The following is a 26,654-nucleotide window of genomic DNA, read 5'->3' as shown; positions in this document are numbered from 1 at the left end:
GATTGATAATATAAAATAACTGTTAGCTGCAGCCCTAATATGACTATAAACAGATGCGTCCCCACAACATAACATAGCCACGACCTACCTTTCACAGGCTGAGCCGTGATGTTTGCCTGTATGGGTTGCCCATAGCTGACTGTGAGAGCCTGAACACTGAAAGCGTACGTTGCTCCTTTGATCAGGTCCCGGACCGTCAGCCATCGCTGCCAGCTGCCTTTCCTTTCCACGGTCACCACTTTACTCACCCCTACAGACAATACCAGAGGGAAGTCAGTGTAGGAACGAACTTGTACTTCTGTGAGTGCGTGCACGTTTGTGTGAGCGCACACCTTGAACAGGAGCAGTGGGCTGGTAGACGACCCTGTAGCCTTCCAGCTGTCCGTTAGGAGTGAGCGGAGCCCCCCAGGACACGTTGACGCTTCCTCCTGTCACCTCAGAGAAGGACAGGTAGCTGGGCTGGCTGGGGGCTGCGGACACATAAAGGACGACAAGTAAAATAAACGTTAGGGGAATGAGGGCAATCAGAAAGACTTTACTGCGATGCTGGTTAGATGTCTCCACTTCCTACCGGACTGCAGGGTCCGGGCCCCGCGAGGGTCACTGGGGGGTCCGTCTCCAGCCGTGTTGAAGGCAGTCAGTGTGACCAGATAAGGTGTGTAGCTGGTCAGGTTAGTGAGGTGCACTCGGGTGTCCGGGACAAAAATCACCTTCACCTTCTCACTCTGGTTCTGCTTGTCTCTCTCCCAGTAGTGGATCTGCAACGCAGGAAACACACTCGGTCAACAGCGCTGGCTCTGTTACCCCGAACAGCTTCGACTGCTCATGCCCTCTCCTCTTCTTCCTCACTTTATGTGTGATTTACTTTCTCTCATTTGCTCCTTAAGTCCTCAGATAAACACGCTTTTAACAGTTTTAGAAATTGGTTAAGATGAGATTAGTTTTGGTGTTGACACTTTACTTTTACTGCCTTAAACCTTTACTCAAGGCTGTAGGTCGTCATGACTGGGAACAGAGGTGCTGGAACAGCTAGTCTCACACATCCAGACCTGTCTGCGGCGCGTTGCCCCAATGCTGGAGGACAGTCTGAAAGCACCCGTATGTTATTCTGTTACTGGGGGGAAACCCTCTGGCTTGTTTGTGTGTTAAGACCAATCCCAATCATCTTGGACAGCACTAAGCCCAGGATGCAACGAGTGTCCTTGTAAAATAGTTGTGGGGTGGGGGAGGGGGAGGTGTTTTGGTCAAACAACATCGGGAGTCAGAATTTAGCTTTTTTTTATTTGCTGTTATCCATTGTAATGGAGCCACAGTCATCATTTAAACCTAAAGAAAATGTATACAGTGCTATTTTATCACAGCACAATATTTACCTCTGGTTCAATGCAAGTAATCACACATTCAAATATGTACAATGAAATCTTAATTGCCTGCCAGACATGCCACTGCAACCCTCTGTACTGTGTGAGCACATGTTCATGTGAGAATGAATCAATACTCATTGATGAGACCATTAAGGTTTAAGACGGTAATGAAGACACATGGGCTACATTAGGCGATGCCCTTAAGAAGAAATAGAACAAAGGTTCCCCCTGATTATTATACCCTAAATGACATCAATATATTAAGACTTTGTAGCCTGTAGCTTGCAACATGTGAGCGTCACAGTTTCATGCAACTGTGGTGATTCGAGAAATGTGTGATTCCTCACTGATGTGGAGACAGCAAAATATTTGTAAATGTGTTCAGTATTTTGGTTCAGGTGTTATTATTTTAATGAAACAGTGTAATATACTGGACAGCCTATTTAAAAGCATAACCGGGAACAAAATCGACCTGATGCATGAAAACAGCTTACCTCCTGCTCCGTTAATATTCTTCTTCAGACCTACAGCTACTTGCTTTAATATGTTCTTCTACAGACTGAGAAATTGTTTTGACTTAGCTAAATGAATAGGACATATTTTCACCTACAACAGGTTTCAACAAGGCTTAATGGTACATGGGAACTGCCCGTACTTTTCCACCACAGTCAGTCATACAGTATTTGATATCTGAGACTAACGGCAAGGTTATGGATTCATTAGAAATGAATGAGGGAAATGTATCTTGTGTACACAAGAGCCTTTAAAATGAGTAAACCCTAAAGCAGCTCTAACCATTTCTCATTTATTATAACTTTAAATGTTTTAGCATTAAATGAAACATTCAGAGAAAACTAAATATGCATTAGAGCACAGTGAATTGGAGATATGAAGTTGTGCAGCTGCAGCATGCACACCTTTTCTTCAATAAGCATTCAACGACAATCAACCACCCGGGTATCTAATCATACAGTCCGTGGTTCCTCAGCTCATTCACTTTGTAATCAGATGATGAAACTGTAGCGTTTATAAGCACAGAGCCGCTGATCTACCGGCAGTTTTCTGGATGTCGCTCGATTAGTGAAACAGTGGTGGACCATCAAGATGCATGTAAAGTGAGAAAGAGGGTCCCACTTACTTTTACTGCTAATATGAAGATGAATGATGAACAGGACGGTGAAGACGCTAAGATTTGCAACACTGCTACCAGTAATAATAATAACATCAAGGAGCGATGTTTTAGAAACAGGTTTAGTATTCAGATTTGTGGCGACAATTAAAGAAGATTAATGTTTATGTGGACGTTTTTTTGGCAATTCATGATTCGGTGTTTCTTCCATCGCATACTGTCGCTGTCCAGTTAGGGTTTGAAAAGTAAAACAGCCAAGAGCGAAGCAGAGGGGTCCATTTTGTTATTATTCCTAACGGGCAGCACTACAGAGGACCATCAGCTATATTTACAACTTCCAAACTAGGAAGTAGCAGCGTGTGAGTAGCACTTGAGGGCAGCATTTTACCATGTCTGCGCTTCCACGGGCTCTTACAATAATGAGATTCAGAACAACTCATCCATATGCTCAATTTAAAATCAAAATGCATTACCTTCTGCATAAAGGGGGTAGTTCAATTTTAAACATTTTAGTTTAGAAAATAGCCAATATCTCTGGTGATACATTATTCGAATAGCGTAGTAAAAAGTTCAGGTCATTTTCTATTTCACTCCAGTGTGTTTAATGGATCTATTTTGGTATTCAGTGTGAGGCCATCTCAATTACTAAAAAAAAAACCCCACAAAAAAAACCCCACAGTTTGGAGTTGTCATGGATAAACATAATCATGATATTATTTCATAAGATCAAGAATTTTAAACAGATTTTCCAACTATTTCTTTTTGGTGAAGAGCTCGTCTTTAAAAACAGGATGGAGGAGACATTTCATCATTTCCAGGCTCTTGTTTGTTTCTTTAGGACTTCTATTACGAATGACTGACCTATTTCTGTAGGAATAGCCCGATGGATGTTGCAAGTTGGTAATTATCTTGGAAATATCAAGGAAAAAAAAAAGGAAAATCTGCTTTTGCGGAGTACGGTAAAACAGAAATGTTTGCATTTGCGACATTCTACATGCAACCTTTTGTGTCTGCTCTGTGTGTGTGTGTGAAATTCCACTTGAAAGGACCAACGTAGGTGGGTATTACCTGTTATCCCTCGGCCATCATGTTCAGTGTGTTTAACAATCCCTCCAGGGCATTTTGGTAAACTTCAACTGTTAAAAAAAACACTCTTATGAAATGTACCTTGAGTCCTACCTGCTGTGTGTGCAATTCATCTAACAGATTGGGAGTGTTACCACAAGTCAGAACCTATAAATTCATGAAACATTCTTTCTTTGCTCTCTTTCTCTCATCTTAATCTCCTTAACCCCCTCCGCTTCACACTCCCTTCCCCATGTCCATCCACCTCTGGTGCTTTAAACATATTCCCTCGATCTTCTCCTCTAATCTGGATTCTGCGGGGATCACTTGCTCGTCTCATTCGGCAAATATTACATTCCCTTCTTTCTTCTCCATTCCTCCTTCTACCCTGGCAGAAATCAATGTGTCTAAAGCAGGACAGATAACCTTGTGTTTGAAGTACTAAGAGCGAGGGGGTGGGACAGGGGAGTTGAAGCAGAGGAGTGATATTGAAACCATTAAAGGATATTCAGATTCTTCCTCTAACTTAATTCCCTCTCTCCCTCCCTCCTTCTCTCTGGTGCCTATAGGACACTTGAAGGCGCAGCAGAGTGAAAACACTCCAAGACAAGAGGGAAGACATTTTAAACACAGACAGAGACAGAGCTGTGTGCGTCTCGGAGACACATGTTTGTTTTTCTGTGTGTCACCTTGTATCCTTGGATGAGTCCATTCTGGGTCTCGAGGGGGGGAATGTCCCAGGTCACTTCCAGGATGGAGGGAGACACAGCTGACACTTTGATCGACTGAGGGGCCACCGACGGAGCTGCAGCAGGAAGATTTCTTTGTTAGACTGTTATCGTATGTACATGTGTGTGTGTGTGTGTGTGTGTGTGAGAGTGTAGCTGGGTGTTAAGAGTGGGAAGTAGGGAAGATATGTTCCACCCTTCCAATTAGAATGGGCCTAAGGCAGAACCTTGTTACTCCACTGTACCACACATATGCATGAACAGTCAGCAGTGGGCACCTGAGGCTAGAGAAAAGGCCATATCACCCCATTTCATCATCCCCCTCCAGCCTTTTCTGCCTCCTCCTCCTGCTCCGCTTGCTTATCCTCACCTCTCACTCCTCTGCATGTGATACGTACGGCCTACTAAACTCTATGAACACACACACACACACACACACACACACACACACACACACACACACACACACACACACTACACACACCTTTTGAATATGAATGCAGCACAAGTCTGACGGAGTAAGCGTGAGATTGTGAGAGAAATTGCAAAAATGTGTGGGTGCGCCTATCATAATGTCAAAAAAATATGTTCACCTGCATTGTTGTTTGTGTGTTTATGAGCTATTGTTGTTGTGGTTTCGGTTCTTGTGTGTGTGTGAGAGAGAGAGTGACAGAAAGGGAGAGGGGGATGTGTTTGTACTGCTGACTGTCAAGTGGATCCATGGTTTGACTCTCCAGTGGAAGTTAAACGGGGTTGGGTCATCACTATAAAACAGTTGACCTTGTGCAGGATTTCAGGTGTGTACAAATGCATGCGCACACACACACACACATACACACGCACGCACGCAGGTCAGGACAAGACTGACAGAGAGCAGACAAAACGGACACATTTGTTTTTGACAAATCCCAATTTAAGGTCCACTCACAAGCTTTCGACCCCATCACACATACTTTCAAAGCAGATGAAATACCCTAACGTGAGCCAATCTACCTCCATTAAAACTGAACAGAGTGCATCTGCTGCTTAAAACCACGTCGTAAATGCACTGAAAGCCAGGAAGTGGATCTTAAGTCGTTTTTAACGCTTAAAACATTGAATGGATTTAATGAAAGAGAAAGTTGAAACCTGACAAACAAATTCCAACAAACTGTAAACGTTAAGAAAGAAGATGTGAAGTTTAAATGGTTTGCTTTCACCCACCTGCCTCTCCAACAGACACCTCGACTGGAGCCGATGGTGGGCTCTCGCCGACGATATTGTAGCTTGTCATAACAATCTGATAGCGTTTGAACTTCTTCAGTTCTGCAAAGCAATCATAAAACTTAGCATTAAAAAACGCACAGTACATATGTTGCCAGTAAATAAAGTGTGGAGCTTTAACTCTCCAGTTGTGTCGTAAATTACTTACGCGTCAACTCAAACTCTGTGAGCGAGGCACTGCTGACTGTCTTGAAGGTGCTCTTGGCTTGAGGAGAGTCAAAGAACGATGGATGGAAAGTAAATCAATAAATGTTTCATGTTCAACAAAAAAGTTGCAGTTATAATACCATTCAATAAATTCACTGTATTTAAGAGGGGTATGTTTAAAAGACTTTTATGTTTCAATATGCTTGTCAGACTCATTGGACTTTGGGTGGACAGAGAATTGTCCATCTGCCAATCTGGTCGAGTAGATACTCAGTCGGCTATAAAACACTTCAGGCTGCACAGTGCATAATAATATTTTATGATTGCAGTATTACAGAGCAATAAGGTTGGCCTCACAACAAAACAACTGTCCACTGAGGGCGATTTGTTAAGTGTCTCCTCGTGGCTCAACATTTCATACCTGGCCTCAGCTCTAATGTGGGAAAGGTGGAAGTACATTTTCTTTCTTAGGTTTTTTTGTAACATTTATGACCTGTGCTTTTAAAAACACTTCAAAATTCAATTAAAAAACGCTTGCCTCGCTCAGCAGTATTAACAATTAAAACAAGATCTTGTTAATCCTCTTGCATTTTTGCACTTTCAAATATTTTAGAAACTGTTAATTTATTTTTTGTTCCTTTAAATCAAGGATTTCCCGAGCAGAAAAAAAAAAAAAAAAATCTCCAACCAGCGTTGATAAGCAGCCAACATTTACTGTATTATCTAATGAATTCACTATTTTGTGATAATGGGTGATGATGGAAATGATTTAGAAATCCTACAAACAACCGATCGATCGGTAAACCTCTCCCTTACAGCTTAACCACCGTGACGAGGCACAGCCCGCTTGTCAAATTTTGGATGTCTCCACATCTTGAAGCAGTGTCCACTGAGATCAATACTGAGCATTTAAAGAGTCTGGAGGTGCAGCGTTGGAACACTGTGTGAAATCTGATCCTGGACACTGGAAGTGTGAAGGATACCGTCAGCAGCTCTATCCTGCTCTTTATTGGATTTGGGGAAGTTTACACTCCAGCAGCCCCAGAAAACCAGTCTCAATAACAGATCCTTCTCACACTTGGATTGTAATACTTGGACAAACAAGTTCTGCACTGTAATACAAGAACAATGCGTCTTTATTTTCAATATTTCATTTTCCTCTACAGACTGTTTGCCTGTGACATGTAGCTCTAGCGTCAATATTTCATAAAGATATCATATACTGCATGCAGCAATCAAGTGCATATAAAATGTTTTAAAATGAGCCAGTTTGAAGAATACAAAAAGTCATCTGAGGAATGTGTTTTCAACCAACTAATGGAGATAACTTTAGCTTCATTAGCTTGCTAGCTATAGTTGATAAAACTACTACATTTCAGTGGCAAGAAATCAGAAGCCTGCTTTTGTCTACCGCTGTCTGAAAGCCAAGACCCAGGAGTATCAGGAAGTGAGGCTCCTTAGCACACTAATGGTTAAAAGGCATAATAAGTAACTGCAACGTCTACAGTTCAACCTTTGTTTCATGTCATACCCCCAATATAAATTTGCATTTCCCATCTTTATCTCCACTGCAGCTATCTAAAAATGGTCCCAAAAACGTATCTTATGATTCAATCATTTTAAACGGTAAACCGGCTATCATCACATTATCAGTGTACCTAATCAGCGTGCTTAGTCAGCGATGGATTTCATTAGATGCAGAACTACTTACTTGTAATGATGGCACTGGTGGTGTTGTTTTTGGTGGTTTGTACATCTACTCCGCTGAAACTGGAGCTGTTTGCTGGGAGCTCTCTGTAATACAGCCGGTATCCAGTCAAAACTCCGTTCACACTGTCGTCACCGGGCCGCTGGAAACACGCAAACGAGCACACGCAAGCACATGTAAAAAGTATACGTGATCCATTCCTCAAAGAGAAACTTCGGCACTGTGCTCATTTTCATTTTCTTGCTGCAGTAAGGTGACAGACTCAACACTGGCAGGGCAGTATTTGAGCAGTATTTTGTCAGCAGAGTCCACTTTAAAGGGCTGGCAGATTGGTCTGGCTGTAACTCGCACAGGCAAAGTGATGCTTCAGTAGGTTTGGCACTCTTATAAAGTGTGATGAAATTGCTGGTGACTTTGTTTTCAGTGGCTCTTTCTGCTTTGACATAAGGCTACAAGGATGAAAGAAGGCATTTCCAAACAGAAGAGGAAGAGTGACAAGCAGTGAAGAAGCCAGACTGTATTCATCGTCTTTCCCCGGACCCCCCCTTTCTCCTTTTTTCCCCTCTGTTGTTGGACATTGCTGATTGCTGGAGGTTTGGCTTGCCCTATAACATTTCTCCTGCTGGTATAGACTCATTTTAACATTTGTCAATGACCCAGGACTGTCCGTCTGCTTCTCCCTGCCTCCATTCCTCCAATCTATCTTTGCTGCCTTCTGACCTTTCCTGCATCATTAAATGATGACAATTACATCCAGAGACACAAACACACGCAGTACAAACTCACATATAAAGAAAATCTGCGGGGGATTTTATTCTCAAAGAAATCAATTAACCTGGACTCCGAATATATGTTTTGTTTTGTAGGTCTGTGTTTATCAGGGAACGTCGGTGTGTTGGTGTGAAGTCTGAACATACCTTCCACTGCACCAGCACTGAGGTAGTTGTTGTCGGTTTCACTGTGAGAATCACTGGAGGCTCATCGGGCACTGCAAAGAAAACAGAGAAAGACTGTGAAGAAGAACAAGAAGAAAACGGCAGACAGACAGACTGTCTATCTTTTTACTGCTTTACCCTTTTGTGTTTATGTGTTTATATTATAAGGGAATACTTGAATGTTATGTTTTAATATTTAAGTATTCCTTTGTTTTTTTTCCTTTAATTTCTGTCATCAGCATCAGCGTGTCAGTTTCTCACCATCCTGCAGAGTTGTAGCTGGATCTGTCTCTTTGCTGAGGACACTGTCTCCTATATCATTGGTGGCCAACATCCGAAACTTGTATGATGTGAAGGGCTTCAGCCTGTAGACACAAATACAAATAAATTGATGGACGCAAAAAGGTGAAGATCATAAAAAAAAGAGAAAAAAAAGAGAAGATATTTCCATTTTGTTTTCAGAATATTTTTGGAACAATTTCAGGCATAAACTGAAAAAGTTATTTTAAAAGGCAGCTGAAATTCTTGCACCATGATCGTCATGGAAGATTCACAATGTTTTTTCAAGGTGATTAACCAACTTGAACAATTGCATTCCCAGTTTAGTCAATAAAACCACAACACTCATTGTTTTAAACAAAACACTTTTAATACCTTTACAAAAGTCTGTTATGTAAACCTGTGAAGAGACCACAGAGCACATTACTACCAAGCTGAGGGTGGCATGTGTCAGTGTTTCAAGGTATATGGTAACTACTGTTATGTCACAGTGGTTGAAGCGACTATTAATCCATGTCTCATGTTTTTCATTTTACTTGAAAGACGCCCATAGGTGAGCACTCCACCTCAGTACACGGCACCGTGCTTTAATCTCTTACTGCCTCAGTTTATATATGGACTGTCATGTGTAAAGCACTTTGAGTTGTACTAAACTGTATGAAAGTTGCGAAACAAGTAAAGTTTGATTTGAACCGTGCAGTAATTAAGGTGAGATAGCTGTTGAAAACTGACATTAGTTCATAAACCAGATCATTTGTAAGAATGTAATTTAGCAATATCAAAGCTTTAAAGTAACTGTGAAACTTTCCTCTGGAATTAGGGAGAATTATATATTTCTGTAAGAACATTCAAATGAACTTCCCCACTCTGCATTGTTACATCAACCTATTCGTTTCCTACTCTTCCCCGAAAACACACAAAGAAAACACTTATTCTACACGATGAAAAGAAGACAAAGACCTGCCTGTCAAACACTGCTCTATATCCCCACAAGTGGTCAAAGCTCCACTGGGGAACTTCAATACTACTTTAGCTTTCTGCCAGAATCACCTTCTCCCCAACTCTCAGACATGTTTTGCTCTTTCAGTGGCCTTGGAGGAGCAGAATAATAATTATCTCACACCTTTCTTAATTGTCTCCATTGTCAAAATGTCATATTTTTATTGCCATACATCTGCATTTCTCCTCTGTGCAAGGTGAATGCATTAATAAGCACAGAATAACAATTCACATCAGTCATTTTGAAAACACTTTACTTTGGAGCCACTTATTATCAGACCAATGAGCATGTACCCGTTGGTGGAGACGAGGGGAACAAATCTGCTTTATAGCATGCTAATAAGAGGAGATGCTGCGTTTCTGATTGAAAAAGGTGGTGGAATAACAATCTGGCCCATTTTTAATTGATCCAACACGATATTAACAAGAGGTAAAAGGGCAATTTAATGATTTTTTTAACAAGGAGTCACTTCACTCCTGCTTACATGTGTACCTGCAAGGTCCTTCTCCAGACTTTATTTACAGATCGCCCGGGAGACTACAGAGAAGCAGTTAGAAATTCAGCAGGCGACAGGAGGACTGCTCAAGAGTCCTCTTGTATAATAATGAGCTGGGCCCAGTCCGGGACAAGAATAGGCCCTATAGGGTTGTGGGTATCGTAGGAATAGATCATCAAAAGCACTGAGCTCAAACATGGTGGGGTACCAACTAACAGCACTGGGAGGGTGTTAAGGACAATGTTTGAAAGTGTGTATGTGTGTCTGTGCATCAGCCTGAGGACTTCGATGTTTTGGAACAAAGACGTCTCAGTGGAAAACAACAATTAAGAATAGATAACAAGTGAGTATGAGAGTGAGCATGTGGAGATGTAAGCTAATTCCTCCATCCGGCGCTGTAATGAGAGCATTCAGTGATAGAGTGAGCTCAAAAAAATAGCATCAGAAACAACAACAACAACAGCAGCAGCAGCACCACCATCATGGCGGATCGAGGTTCCCTGAGGCAGGTCGAAACAGACTGATGCAGCCGCACTGAGAGAAAACTCTTCAGCATCTCAAATAGCCCTGTGATAGCTCGCAAAGGCGTCATGAAGCAGGTGGGAACACACACTGTACACCAGCAAAGCATCATCGGAGTCTGGCGACTCAGGCTGTCAGGAAAGTTAGAATAGCTATCCAGTGTGACCACGATCACCCGCTGCTATAATGACAGTATCACGAGGGAGGAGAGGATGGAGGGATAAAGATGGAGGAATGAGAAAGGAAGACATGCAATGAGACTGAAGCCCTCTTCTACCACATTTGTAGTGGGGATGCTCGAAGAAAAACATTTCATGTGTGATGATTTTTGAAAGCACAGGCTGTTGTTGGATGGAGAGGGAGGTGTCAACAGGAAGGATGACAGATGGAAAAGTAAAAATTGCTGTAAAGGTAGTGCATTGACAAACAGCCCACACGAAAGCTCGAAGGCAGAGAGGGAGAGAAACAGATGAAAAAAATAAAGGTATGAAGAGAAAGCCAGAGAGCAGCTCCTGCTGTGAGTGTGTGATTAGGTGACTGAGATCCTCCCCGTTTATGCTGTAATTATGATTACTCTGCTCTCCCTGCTGGCTTTTTTTTTTTGTGTTCTGTGTTTTTATGCTCCACCAGTTCTACATAAACGAAACTATTCCCTCATTTTCTGTTTGCTTTGAATTCACACCGTCTTCCCTGTCTCTCTCTCTCTCTCTCTCTCTCTCTCTCTCTCTGTCCACTCTTCTCCCAAAGCATGCGTACACACTCTGTAAGGAAGACAAAAATAGCCAAAAGTAACTTTTATTCCTCTTTTCTCCAAACTTGACTTGTCCAATTGACTGTTAAGAAACTTCCCTTCTTAGATACTTATCAAACATTCAGTGCTCACACAGCAAATCTGTAGTTCACACTGATAACGGTGGCAGCTTTACCACTTTCAGAAATAGGTAGACAATTGGTGATATAAGTGTGAAGTTTTTAATTTAACTATATCAAGCTGAGAAATGAGAAATGGGGCATTCCCAGCTCATCCAAATGGACTAGGATCAGGGCCAGTCCAGGCATATTTTAACGGCTTGGTCGATTGAAGTCCTTTTGCTACTGTCCTCTCCTGTGTTTGTCCGCTTCCCGCCTGCTAATATTGCAGCACGCTGCTCTCCATATGGCTGGATGAATATGAAAACATGTGAGTGTGAAAAATGATGCAGTGGCACCTGTGCTTGTGTCTGTTCTGACACCTGGGTTCACAAAAATAAAAAAAATAGCTGTTAAATGTTTGTCACGACCAATCACATTTTTTGCCGGTGCAAACGACACATTCACTGGTTAAGAGACGAACATTGCAAGTTGTTGATAAAAAAAAACAACAACACACTTGAAACTCTACGTGGAGTGTGGCTCTTTCTACTGGCCGATACACAATTCTTTGAAAGCTACGTGTGATTTAATTGCTCATGTGACGTGTGTGTACCTGTCAACGGTCCAGGCGGTCACGTTGTGTGGGATGTCAGCTGTGTGGATGCTCCAGTCCCCGCTGGGCAGCTCCTTGACCTGGAGGGTGAAGTACCTCAGCGGAGACGAGCCTGAGCCGCCGCTCACCCAGTGGAGGCGGAGCCGGCGAGACTTGACCTCATCCTGAGGAACAGAGAGCTTCCTGGGTGGCTGGGGACGCTCTGCGCACGTGGTCGGGAGTTTGGAAGAGGCAAAGTTGTGGGAGATACGAGAAACATTAAGTGATGTGACAAAGATAAGCACAGGGGAATTACAAGGGAGCAAGAGCCTGAGAAAAAAAGAGAGGAACAAATCAAACATTTCTAGAGACATTTCTATTTGAGCTTAGAAATTCAGAAACATCACAGAATCAGAACACCAGGTGGAGATGTAGGTGTTTGTGATGCAGTTAAGTGTGGAAATGGTTAAACTTTTTCTCATTGAGAAATTAAAGTAAAGACCAACAGCCTACAGAAGAGCTTCAGTGCTTCTTGGAAGGATGAACATCCTTTTTCCAGAAGCTATTTCATCATTTGATGTTATGATGGTGGTGGTGGAGGGTGTGGTCTAACATGTCCCATAAATGTTCACTTGTTTGGGCCCTGTAGTCGGTACAGTCACATGCACACAGGAAGCCAGGTTACTCAGAGAATATCTGGTTAGAGAGGAAACCAGAAAGAGTTTCCTTTTCTCTTATTTTAGAAAGGTGGATAAATGATTTGCCCAGCAGCAGTGACATCATAAATGTGTGCATGTCGGGGGGCAGACAAGCTGGAGACAAACATATCGAGACCTCCAGAGGGTCCTCTGAGTTAGTTTCAAATTCAGTCGTACTTTGGATAGAAATATTTAGAACAGAGGATGCCTCAGTACTGACAATGATCTTTCCCTTCATCTGCTCTGCTTTTAATGTTTTGTTCTTTTGTCTCTGTCATGCTCATCCGTACATGTAAAAAACTGATCAGAGACACAGTATATGACCAATAAATCAGTTTTCTAAAGCTGGGGGTGATCTGGTTTCTCTGTACCTCGTTTACAGTAAGAGATTTTCAGGCATAAATTACGTTAAAGGATTAATCTTAATGGAGGTGGTTATTTAAATGCATGTTAACATGCCCCGTATAAAATATCTATATTCAGCATGTTACACACTCACTAATTCAGTCTTTTCCTTTTATTTACTGCCCATCTGTAGCTCCATTTGGACAAAAATGGAGACTATCCTAGAAAATATGCTGCAAATACCTTTTAACACAGGACACGAGCAGACTGCATTAATGTCACATATGCATCTGTGAGAGTGTCGCAATGCATTCACACATTTAAATGAAACAAGACATCTAACTACTGCAGCATCAAAGGAACAATTTTTCAGCAGATTGCCAGTGTCTGTGTGTGTGTGTGTGTGTGTGTGTGTGTGTGTGTGTGTGTGTGTGTGAGTGTGTGAGTGTGTGTTTGTCTATCTTTGCTATTCAATTACAGGATGAAAGATGGCTCAGGGAGTCAGTATCTTTGTACAACTGTGTTCACAGTAGCTGTGTGATTAGTAGACGTGTGGCCAGACATGCTCACACACATATAAACAAAAACACACGGCTGGAGGCATAACTGTCTAATTTCAAGGGCATCAGGTTATCGATTAGGTCTAGAAATAAAAGCATCATCGATTCTCTCTGAAGTTTAATTAATCTGCACTTATTTTCTCCAACACACACACACACACAGGCTTCCTTCATCCATCCTCATCACAAGTAATTTGAGTCAAATCTGTTTGTCTCCTTCCTCCATCCCTTCAAAATTTGACTATTCGCCGCCCTCTTTTGTTTTTCTGATAACATCTGTGTCGCCCTGTCTGTTTTTCTCTTGTTCCCTTCCACAGTTAAGATCATGTCCTGATAATGAAACTCATAATTGAGAGAACAAGTGCTGCCCTTTCAGCACTACATATTACTGCTACACAAGGCAGAGGAGAGGAGAGGAGACAAAATGAAATGAAAGGAAAGGAAAGAAAAGAAAAGAGAAACACTGGGGGTTTTACGAAAGGAAAGGAAACGTGGACGGAGGGGCGTTGTCCATCAGATCAGCCATCACCCTTTTGGACAAACATTAGGATAGATAAATCTCTCTAGAAGGAGTCGTGATCTTTCCTCTAATGCATGCCTGCACACTTTGCAGCCTCACACACATACACACCCAACATGCATACTCAAAAAGCCAATTTTCTTTTTCTAGGGATTAAGTTGGTCTCTTCAGCATCATCAGAAAGAAATCTCTATTAGGCTATTCTGTCTATCTCACAGCAAGAAGGGGCCATTATGTTACTGAAGTGGAACAGAGAACCACTGAATTCTATTCTCAAGAAATCCTGATAATGATGCTGCGGATGTTATGATATCAGATCCAATTAAAATGCACTACATAAGCGGATGGCTCCGAACAGAGTTTCTGACATTGTGATTTCAGTTTTTTACAAAAATTCACTTAACTGTCATAAATTAATGTGGGGCCTTTTGTAGCCTTACACTTCCATAATAAATATTCACGTGGATGCTACACTGACAGAGAAAACTGGAAAGAGATCAGTGATGACATATATCAAAGTCTGTGAGCTACCAAAGTTATTCATGCGATAGCCCATAGAGACACCAGAACCAATGTAACTTTATGTTAAAGTGATATTTCACTTTGTTCGGATAGCTCTTCTCTGCTCAGGAGTGGTCATTGTTCAACACTGCCTGTCACAAGGCTTTTTGTCCATTGGTTATATTAACCTGCTCACAGATTGTAATGTTTGTATTCTTTTTATAATTAATTCTGGGATACATTTTCAGTGTTTGATTATTTAATTTCAGGAACTCTGCCACTGGGGATGCATTCAGTGTCGGTACCAAGCTGAGATAAATTGGGAGGGTTGCGTCAGGAAGGGCATCTGGCGTAAAACCTATGCCAAATCAAATATGCGGATCATAAATCAGATTTCCGACCTGGATTAGGACAGGAAGACATGGGAATGGATGATCCGCTGTGGCAACCTCTGAAGAGAGCAGCCGGAAAAGGAAGCAGATGACTTCCAGAAACTCCAAATAAATGTCAATGTTCCTTATTATCCGTACAACCGCTGGCTAACACATTCACCACACCGATTTTTTAAGGTAATCATATGTCAGTGTTGCGTTTACAGTTGATGGACATCGAAAAGAACTGATTTAAAAAACAATTGATTAATGTAATTCCTCACCACGTGTGTTTATGTACTATAGACGAACAATGGATCTGCATTGTGGACTTAAGTTAAACAATTTAATCCCTTTAACCTTCACCACAATCATCACAAACTTCTGCTGTTCATATTCTCTCTGTAATAATTATACATATTTAATGTTGGTAATGTTACTGCCACTCACTGATGAATAGGATGATTTTAACAACCTTAAAAGGAAAATGAGATGAGAAAAATCTAGGTGTCAACAACCTGCGGGGCCTTATTATAGGAAATAAAAAGAGTGGAAACATTAGACAAAACATTAGATGGATATTAAATGAATGCAACCAACATTGGTAATGTTTGCAACAATTTTCAATAAAACTTTTTTTTTTTTTTAAATCTGGCTGTGTGATTTGGCCATGCTTTAGACATTACACACCACAGTCTACAACCCAGTGGCAACCAACCGTGATGTCACCCATTGGTTTGTGAACTGATGTTATGAAGCCTCGAGTTCAGGTTTTGGCCATAGTCATCTTACTATTTCAGAGCCAAGTGTCCATATTTGGTGAATCTGACCAGATCTTATTGGGAACCCGAGGACATTACGTCCTGCTCACCTGGAGCGGAAACCTGACCGCACCACAGGCAAATCAAACAAATAGACACGCCTCCATCCATCCAGCTTTCTGAGCCCTAATATCTAATTAATGATGAGATTATTTTTAGATGGACCCCAGAAAAATAATAAGAAGGAGTGAGTTGTAGTGAATTACATCATTATGACTTGTAGACTTTGTATTTCATGAGAGAAGTTGAATGGGAGTTTAAGGAGCCAGAGCCTTTTTGGAGCCAGGCCCTAGTTGCCCTCAGTGGTGTTACAGTTTAAGGCACTTCCGCATCGGCCTCACTTTTCAGATGTGGAAGCTACATCCAGTTTTATATACAGTCTACAACAGTTGTTCAACTTTTTGTGCCTCCTGGTGTGTTTGGTCCTAAAACTATCAAACATCACATTTCAGCCATTTCAGGAAATTTCCTTCTTTTGTTTGATTTCTGTTCTTTGCTCACATTACTGTCATCTGTTGTGTCTTGCCTTCTTAAAGTTGACATAACACAGGCCTATCTGTTCCTCTACATCCTCTGTCAGTTTTCTCAGGTACTTTACCTTCTCTTGTGATAATTCAGTCCAAAATCTTACATGAAGGGTAACCTAACAAAAAAAAAAAAAAATGTTACCTAATTCACATGTATACACACACCAGCAGCCTGCAGGTGAGGACGTTCAGCCTGCGAAATACAATAATATTAGTCAAACAACTCAAGTAAACTGTAACCACTGGGGAGCCATTAAAGTCTGGGCTATGTCTTCTGGCAGCTGCATTTGAAATGAGTTGAGGACATGAAAGCGACTGACTGAAGCAGGAAGTGAGAGTGCTGCAGAAGTCTAGACAAGATGAGATAAAAGCATCACGACCTCTGAATCTGAGGAGGATAAAAACCTGACTTTTTATTTGTTTCCAGATTGAAGGCAAAAAGAACTGCGCGACTGACTCACTTTACCTCCTTAAAATTCAAGTCACTGCGAAAATCTGCTCCTCCTTTCTGGCCGTCAGCGGGCAGTTTCTTTTTTTCGTGGAGGATATATTTCTTCTGTTTCAGGTTTTTAGAGACTAAACAGCAGGAGAGTTACAATCACTGCTAAACCTCATACATCTCACCACAGGCCGGGGCTGTCAGACTCCGCGTTTGACTGCTTCTGTTTCAAAATGCATGTTGTTGCAGTTCATACTTTTCGATGAGGTCTAAGACTGCTAAAATTAGATGAAATTTTAAAGAGAAATTAGCAGCATTTTTCAACCCTAAAAGACAAAATTACCATAATTGCAGAGTGCTGATTGAACTATTGATCAATAGTAATTACTTTATATAAGGATCTAACATTTATGACCCTTTTCTGTCCTTCAGAAAAAGAAAGACTCATTTTCATTCTCGCCTACTGACTGTACATTTTCCACCTGCCCACAGAAGATCATGGCAGCCGGTGTTGCAAAACAGTTGTTGAGAAAAGCTAATAATCCAGTGTCACTCAAGAAGGCGTTCAATTTTGGCTTGTTCGGTGGATAGTAGAAAATCTGCCTGCCACAAGCTTCTTTGGTCTAATCATCTAGTTTTTCATGATACTTTAACAGACTTGGCTAAGCAGCCCCTCCCTTTTTATCTGAACATTGATACTCAGACCCACGGGTCATGTACTAAACTGCTGAGTCTCATTATACCTCTGCAGGAGGGCTAATACCTGGTGACTTCAATACAAACATTTACCGCCACGTCTACCAGAGTCTCTAAATGCCATTTCGTCTTGCTCTGTATATACAATGTCATACCTAAAGCTTCTGCTTTTCTTTCCCAGGATTTATCTTTCAGTGTTGTAATATAACTAAGTAAATTTACTTAAATGTTATATTTAAGTACAGATTAAAGATGTACTTTACTTCAGTTTTTCTATTTCATGCAACTTTATACTTATGTCAGAGGGAAATCTTGTACTTTTTACTCCACTACATTTGTCTGACAGCTTTAGTTATTAATTACTTTTAAGCTTAAATTTTTTTAGACCCTTTCTGTCCAGTGAAAACTATGCATCTCTAAATGTGGGGATTTAGATTTTTTTTTTTAATAAACTAAAGGATTCAATGTTTCTTTGTTTCTTTATGAGCTGAGAAAATTCTCCAACTTTTTAAGCGAAATAAACTATTTTAAAACCAACTTGGATTCACTGGAAAATGTCATATTTTTCTGAGCTTGTTTACTTGTTGAACTGAAACAATATGATGATCATTTGGAATATGTTGCATTACTGCAGATTAAACTGACCAACTGTACATGAAGTAGTTAAAATAAGATCAACCTTAAACAATTACAGCAGTAAAATGAACATTAATGCAGCAGTAATATTAAATCAAACACATCATATTTAATAGAAAAACACTCAGAGAGAGCATTCACTGTAGTAAGTACTTTTATTTGATATACTCCAACTGCACTTTGGTAGGATTTTTACTGGTAGTAGAGCATATTAGTTGATTTAGTTTCAGAAAGGACCTGAACACTTCGTCCACCGCTGTATCTTTATGAGGACTTGAATCACAACATATTACACCCCAAAGGGAGGCTGCAGAGGATCATAAAAGACCATAACATTTTAAAATGTAAAAAGTTCAACTAACCTTTTTGCCATGGGATTACCGTAAGCAATTTGCAAATTGATGTGTATCTATTTGAAAGTAAACATAAGTAGAGCAAATTACTTACATCGTTCAATTCAATAATGTTTCAAACTTGACCTATTCGCATGTTTCATGTTGTTCAGTAACACATTTGTGATATGTGTACAGTAGGGCTGCATGACAAATGTTTGACTGATCACTGGTCGAAGCTTCCAAGCTTATTCTTATTGAATTTTTTTTTTTTAATTTTTATTATTTTTCAATAGAAACATGAACTGTTATCCGAGCTCCACAAGTACCTCTTCAGAATCTCAGTTTTTAGGAGACAAAAAGTTTTGAATCTACCTTTCCTCGATGACTACACACACAGAACACACAGATGTGAGACCTTTGCAGTTTACTGTAAGACTTTTCCATCTTGCTCAAACTACAAGCTACACCATCAGCGACCCATCAGCCCCGTACTGTTTGCTGCGAACACAGCAAAAGACGAGTCCCTGGAGGTGGTTTTCACGGCAGCCATTCTGACTCAGCATAGCCAGAAAAGCACAAATAACAGCAGTGATGATGACTTTTTTCCATCCGGAGGTTCCAGTGAGACCTGTCAGTGAGTCTGTACGCTGAGCTCCGGAGCTGACACATGTTGAATGCAGCCATCATTAAAGAGTAACTTAATACCCAGCTCAGCAGCGGTGTTTTTCTGCCCTGTCTGCCAATCAAACAGACACGCCCCCCAAAAACACAACTTTTTGAAGCCTATTTTCTCGTTAATAATGGGATTTTTTTTTTTCAGATGGACTGCAAGAAAACTAATAAGAAAAAGAGACTTTCGCTAGCAAAACCGAGATAAATCAGGAAGACATTTTGTATTTTTTGCTTGTCAATACATTATATACGTGTGAAATGAGTTGCTGAAAGCATGTGCAAAGTTAGAAAACTTTGTCGCACTGAAAGTTTCTCATACGTCTTCAGCTCAGGTATTTTTTAGGCGGGGCTAAAAGCTAGCCTATCTACGTCACCGAGCTACCATACAGACCTTCTGCATGGCTTCTCCTCTCACACGGTGAAACGCTATAAAAGCCTGGAGCTCATTTGCATAAGAGGTCATCCCACTGGACTTCAGTTCTACTCCTGCAGTAGTCAGATTGTTATCGTACATCAGCTGGCTGCTACAGGACGTCTCCGACCACCCGCAAGGGAATCTTTCCTGGAAGCAAGAACCTCCGAAGCAGCGCTGCATCGATATTTAAATGTCCTACTGATGAAGAAAGGAAAAAGGAGGTGGATTGATTTCATGAAGAGATCATGATGATCATGATGGAGACCTGAGGATTAACACCAACAGCTCTCTCTGCAGGGACCATTTCACGGCGGATTGTTTCACCAACTTCCACCGGAGACGGACGGAGTTCACGGACGTGCCGCTCGTCCTGCAGCGCGGAGCCGAACCGAGCGTCGCCCTCCCGGACCGTTCACTCTCCGATTTTATTCGGTGTAGAATAACTTTATTTTGGTGAAATGGGAACTAACGTGCTAATTAGCTTCTTTTGAGCTCGTAGCAGAGTTCAGAGGAGAATGCTCCGATAACTGCAGATTGTGTTATGTGTCTCAATAAAGCTCCGATAAGGAACTATAATATATGTAACTCTGTGTTTTACATGTCGGGGTGATGGTAAACATGGACCAGAGGAGATCTAGTCCTCACGATTAATGAGGGTTGTTGTTTTTGTACTCCGGTGTAACGTTACAATCACCGACCCTCTCGGTTACATGTACCGGTACCGGTCCGGATAAACGAGCCCGACTACATGTGGAGGAGGCTGCAGAGAGCAGGAGGAGGAGGAGGTGGAGGAGGTGGAGGGACATCAGTGGAAGAGAAAGACTGTCGGCTCGACCTGAGCAAGTTCAAAGTTTGAACTGACGTGATGTAATGAATTGATGTGATATAATGAATTAACATGTGATACAATGAATTGACATGTGATGTAATGAATTAACGTGATGTAATGAATAGACATGTGATGTAATGAATTAACGTGATGTAATGAATAGACATGTGATGTAATGAATTGACATGTGATGTAATGAATTAACGTGATGTAGTGAATTAACGTGATGTAATGAATAGACATGTGATGTAATGAATAGACATGTGATGTAATGAATTGACATGTGATGTAATGAATAGACGTGATGTAATGAATTAACGTGATGTAATGAATAGACATGTGATATAATTAATTAACATGTGATGTAATGAATTGACATGTGATATAATTAATTAACATGTGATGTAATGAATTGATGTGATATAATGAATTGACATGTGATGTAATGACTTAACGTGATGTAATGAATATACATGTGATGTAATGAATTAACGTGATGTAATGAATAGACATGTGATGTAATGAATTAACGTGATGTAATGAATAGACATGTGATGTAATGAATTAACGTGATGTAATGAATATACATGTGATGTAATGAATTAACGTGATGTAATGAATAGACATGTGATGTAATGAATTAACGTGATGTAATGAATAGACATGTGATGTAATGAATTAACGTGATGTAATGAATATACATGTGATGTAATGAATTAACGTGATGTAATGAATAGACATGTGATGTAATGAATTAACGTGATGTAATGAATAGACATGTGATGTAATGAATAGACATGTGATATAATTAATTAACATGTGATATAATGAATTGACATGTGATATAATTAATTAACATGTGATATAATCCCATCATCCAAAAACATGCACCTCAGGTCAGGTTACCTGGCGCCGCGCTAGTGGCAGCCTGCTGCAGCAGCTCCCCCCTGAGAGCCCCCCTGCTGTAGCGAAGAAATTTCCCCTCGGGGATTAATAAAGTGAAATAAAAAAAAAAAAATAAAAAAAAAATAAAATAATGAATTGACATGTGATATAATTAATTAACGTGATGTAATGAATTAACATGTGATGTAATGCAGCGTTGTGCATGTTGCAGTCGTTACAGAACTAAATCAACTCCTCCACTCTTATTATCTCCACTATTGTAATGCAGGTGGTTAGAAGTAGTTGGAGACTCACTGTCTGCTGTCTCTGGTGTCCAGTTTTACTCCTGTGTTGCAGCTCAGGGGGACAAGCTGGATTTGATTGCATCTGTATGTTTCACTCTTTGGACAAATACATTCTGATTCTATTCTGTTTTCCCAAAGCAGGCTGCTCCGTCCACCAGAGAGACAGAGAGACAGAGAGACAGAGTACCAGTGGGACATCGTGCATAAAGTCACCGAGAGGTTGGATGTCAGACGGACCGCTTGGTGGGGAAAAGAACTGCAGCCACAGGACCGTCACGCAGAACACTGAACACTGCAAGTGGGCGGAGCTTCAGGCGACACCCCCCCCCCCCCCCCCCCCCCCAGTCTCAGCAGAGAAGACTGATGATTTTCTCACGATTTCAAAGTCTAATTTAACAAACTTGTCAATGTTTTTTTTCATTCAAATTTGGATGGGTAGTTAACAACCCATACCTCTGTGGTGTGATGAACTTTATTTCTACTTTACAGCATCTTTAATGGTTCCAACTATGTTTTAACTGGAGTGGTTAAAATTAGACAGACAGACCCTGAAAATCACTAAAGTGTGTCATTCACCTCTGCGTTCAGTTGTGACAACCAGGGCTTCCTGCTGTTCGCCCCAGCCCACGGCTGTGCGAGCCGTGAGCCGGAACACGTAGGCCTGCTCGGGCGCAAGTCCTGTGACGGTGAACTGGCGAGCGTTGGAGCCGACCTCCACTGTGGTCCAGCGCTGAGGGTCCCTGCTGTCCAGGCAGTAAGAGATCTGGTAGCCTAGTGAGGCACAGAAGGAAAAACAGAAGGAGGAGGAAGACGGTTTAAATCTGTGTGAAAGTCTTGCATGTGAATGTGTTTCTGTGTGTTCTTGTAGCTTTCTTTGGATCACAGAGCCCACAGGGATCAAAGGCAGCACAATAGGAGATAGGACTGAAATCAAAGCTGCACAACGCCATACCATGCAGCCTCATTTCCACAATAAAACATACAAACAAACATGTGTTTCTGCAGGTCATGAATCTACATTTCCATTTCCTTTTGATACATGCACCTTATTTCCTTGAGACTCTCTGCTTCCCAAAGAAAAAGCCATAGTTTTAACAGTGATGTCAAGTACACGCTCACATGCTCACGTTCCCTTACACCGACATTATATAAGCATACAACCTCTCTCCTGTCCCCTTGGCTGTGACCCGCGGTGTACACGGCTTGTGTCTTTTTCTCTGTCTCATGTGCAGCAGGCCATGTAATAACACTAACATCCTTCAACACATACACGCGCACTCAAACCACTGATCCCCGTCCGAGCTTTCCACGGGCCACTGGCCACTCACAAAGACTCTTATTATGAAGATTACACCAAACACACACAAACACACACTACCGTGCATCTGCACACTAATATAAATACACTAGTGTGCGGGTGTGATTAGTTCACGCTGTCAGGATAATAATCTGCTCAGAGGCGCCTAATCTGGTTGTGCGGGTGATAATCTCATCAGATAGTCTGATTGTATGTTAATGTGAAAGCCGCGTGTGGAAGATTATTGGATAACAGCTACATCACAAATCCTCTTGCATCTAAACAATTGGGTCAAAGCTCAGTATTATGTTGTACTGAATATCATTAGGACGTAGTTGCTGTCAGATACAGGAGGATAAATCTGTCACATTAAGTGATTGTGTCATGTCCCCCTTTTTTCTTTCAGATGTAACACATACTGTATTTCACATTGCTTACTTGCATCAGGCATTCAGAATGTGCATCTGTGGTAAACAGTACATTTTTGTGCTTTTACCTGTTCAATAGTTTCCACTGACCTTGTCTATGCTAATGAAAAACCAAAAGGTAGCACATTCTTCGTACCGACTGTTATACAAAGTGCTTCAGAGCTGAAAGACTGTCAGTCAAACTGTGGCAGTCTGAGCAGAGCAGGTGGTTGTTACTATATGTATTATGACTCAACTGCTGTGTCTCACTTACTTCCACACGTACACTTGCAGCAGCAGGTTCACAGTGACCGGTATGGCAACACGCAGCGCACTGAGAACCTGGTGGACTCCAAATGGTCAGAAATGGCGGCTTCTAATTTTTGACACCCCTTTTGTTTCTCCTCACCTCTCATGTCCGTCTTCTGCACTACATATTTGTATACAGTGTTTTGCCCTGCATGCTGAGCAAAGAGACAACTTCATACAGATACGAGCTTTCTACACTCTCAGTTAATGTCGTTAATATTTACTTTACTTAAAGCATTTGATGGATTATTTTGTGCTGCATTCATTTTAGATTTTCTGCTCAGTAAACCCTGAAGATGCACTAAATGCCAAGTTTATGGATGCATTAATTGAAGTTAGAGGGAATATTGATGACTTGATTTGGTTTACTAATTTACTCCTGTGTTTATTGCCACTGTTCTAATGTGTGATATTTTTTCTTAATGATTTCCTTCTCGTGTATAGAAAGTAATCATCCATCCATCCCTGATTAAATTGCCACACTAATTAAGTGTTAGTGTGGCTTTTGGATTTCTGTGTTTAGATGTGTACACCAAAGCAAATATTCTGTGAACCAACGCCACCACTGTCATTGTAGTTTATTGATACAATATATGTGATTATTAGAATAACTGTAATAATAAAGTGTTTTTGCCGACAGTATATTAAAGTCTGTGTGGTGGACAGTTTTGTACAACGTATAGTGATGCAACACATGCCGTGACAGGCATCAAGCTGAAACTTAAAGATGTCACCAGCGACTAAACTTCACAAGGAGACTAAACGTTGTGCTGCTGTGAGCAGCTCCACTATGTCCTTTGAGAGGTGCATTATAAATCAACAGCAAAATCAAAAATCAATTTTTTTTTTTAGTTTTAGTATGCGTACTGAGGGTTAGGGTCCCATGACCGTGACCCTAACCCTCGGTTAAGAGTGACCTCATCTGGATAGTGACCCTTCAGAGCTGAGCTAGAAGGGATAGAGCTTAAAATCTTAACAGTAGCCGATATTCTCCTAAATTAATTATTAATAAATTTGAAAGGTTCTGGAATTTGATCCTTAAATTAGTTTAAATATACAGTATAATATAGTGTAGCTCAGAGAATTAGCTATTAATGCTCTCGAACAAAACGTTATTCAATCTGTTTGAACCAAAAATAGCTTTATCATCCCACAGCTGCACTTTCAGATGAGAAAAATATTCTATTCTTCGATTTTATTTTATGGACTATTTTTCATGTTATGTTGCACCAGTTTGCAAAACCGTCTTCTACCACTCCATTTGGAGTCTGCAATTGAAAAGCCTCGGCTGAGAGGGCCAGTTGGAGGGCTAGATGATCACTAGCCCTCAAACCCTAAAAGAAACGGTACACCCTACCCGACGCTGGCACAAACGAAACGGAGGGGTTAAGCCAAGTGGGAGGACAAAGTGGGGGAATTGGGATTGGGCCTAAATTGTGGACTTTTTTGTCACCCAAGTGTATGAACGCACTACATTCTATAACACTGATTATTATTGCTATAGAATGAGTACGCGGCTTCTTTTTCCTAAAAGGATGCTCACGCTCATGAGGCTGTAATTTATTAATAGAAAGGTCGTGAGAAAACACAAATGCCTCACTGCACTGTGCCAAATTAGATTGTGCACCTTCTGTGGTCTTGTTTCTCCTCTGGCCACCTTCTGTCAACCTCCCCACGGGTTGAGAGCCCAAGGAGAAATGAGGCAGTCATGAGCACTGAAGAAACAGATCTGTACAGTTATTTGTATCTGCATAAACACACACACCTCGCACTCAGCAAGGACGGAGCAGGACTGCACATTTGTGTGTGTCTGTATGATCGAGGGAGAGAGATTTGCCCTCCCACTCATCCTTCTGTCACAGAGTGGTGTCGCACTAAATGTCCTCCCTCTAACAATACAGTCACACATCGCTCAAACCGTCCTGCTCGACTCCATCCCCCACTGAGGGGACAAATATACCTCTCACCCCGAGTTCAATGTACACACGCGCGCGCGCACACACCTGTCCCTCCTCTCACCTCAATACATCTCCTCACTGCCGTCTCTCCCCTTCTGTTCTCTGTGTTTCCAGCTCAGTACCTCACACACTCCTCTCACCTCTCTTCCTCTTCATTAATCTGCTCTTTGAGATTCACACTGCACACACACACACACACACACTGCTTGGCGGTTTGAGACACAAGTGAAATGTGCGAATCCAAAAATGTTTATCTATAAGGCTAGGCATGCATTTGGAAAGGTGTTTTTAGCACTCATAATGGACCTGTTCTCAGGTACAGGCTTCCTAACTGACACAGACACACACATGAAGTGCGATCAAAATGACTGTTCCTTTCACGCATGAACGCAGCGCATCACAGTAATGTTCACGGAGCACGAGGAGACAGGAACTTTTATAAGTATTTCAAGTTATGGTGCTTCAACAACATCAGCATTTGAGTTACACACGTTTTTGTGACAATTGATACATGCGTGCGTCTGATTATACTGTGGAACTGAAACTTCTCCAGAGTGCGCACATCAAGTTTTGTTTCAAACTTGGGAAATCGACCACAGAAACCGTGGAAATGCTTCAGAAAGTCAACAGCAATGAAGCAATAAGCCAGTTGAGGTGTTTTGAGTGGTATTTGCGTTTCAAGAGGGGCAGAACATCCCTGTCCGAGCCAGAAGAAGGCGCGTCAGGCCAAGAGCAACCAACCTGGTTTCCTTTGACATTCGTGGGATTGTGCACCTTGAATTTGTCCCCCAGCATCAGACTGTCAACACCGAGTTCCACTGTGACGTTCTGAGGCGTGTGACGGTTAAAAGTCAGTCCAAACGAGCTGAACTGTGGCGTGATGGCACTTTGGTTCTCCAACACGAGAGTGCATTTCAAATGTTTTTGGCCTCCAACAACTCAATCGTCTTTCCCCACCATCCCGACTCACTGGATTTGGCTCCCTCCTGCCACCTTCCACACCTTTTGGTTCCCCATAATAAGGTTTAGGCTTAAGGGTTGGCGTTTT

At 41.4% G+C, this 26,654-nt stretch overlaps 1 protein-coding gene across 2 annotated transcripts in view; it reads right to left on the bottom strand.

Annotated features, from left to right (window-relative positions):
- Positions 1-26,654, bottom strand: part of LOC138208921 (protein sidekick-1-like) — a 239,670-nt gene that overhangs the window by 7,481 nt on the left and 205,535 nt on the right. For both annotated transcript variants that reach the window (XM_069167153.1, XM_069167152.1), the window contains 11 exons: positions 22,212-22,406; positions 12,102-12,303; positions 8,601-8,704; positions 8,322-8,392; positions 7,408-7,546; positions 5,698-5,754; positions 5,490-5,591; positions 4,248-4,363; positions 572-758; positions 333-470; positions 89-250 (listed from right to left, as the gene is read on the bottom strand). In XM_069167153.1, the coding sequence (XP_069023254.1) occupies positions 89-250; positions 333-470; positions 572-758; positions 4,248-4,363; positions 5,490-5,591; positions 5,698-5,754; positions 7,408-7,546; positions 8,322-8,392; positions 8,601-8,704; positions 12,102-12,303; positions 22,212-22,406 (1,473 nt within the window). The remainder of the gene's footprint in view (positions 1-88; positions 251-332; positions 471-571; positions 759-4,247; positions 4,364-5,489; positions 5,592-5,697; positions 5,755-7,407; positions 7,547-8,321; positions 8,393-8,600; positions 8,705-12,101; positions 12,304-22,211; positions 22,407-26,654) is intronic.

This window comes from Embiotoca jacksoni, unplaced genomic scaffold, assembly GCF_022577435.1.
Source record: "Embiotoca jacksoni isolate LCO1_2020_lvr unplaced genomic scaffold, fEmbJac1.0.p SCAF_4, whole genome shotgun sequence".
NCBI classification, from domain to species: domain Eukaryota; kingdom Metazoa; phylum Chordata; class Actinopteri; family Embiotocidae; genus Embiotoca; species Embiotoca jacksoni.
The sequence above is the reverse complement of the archived record's forward strand: the minus strand, read 5'-3'. Positions and strand labels throughout refer to the sequence as shown.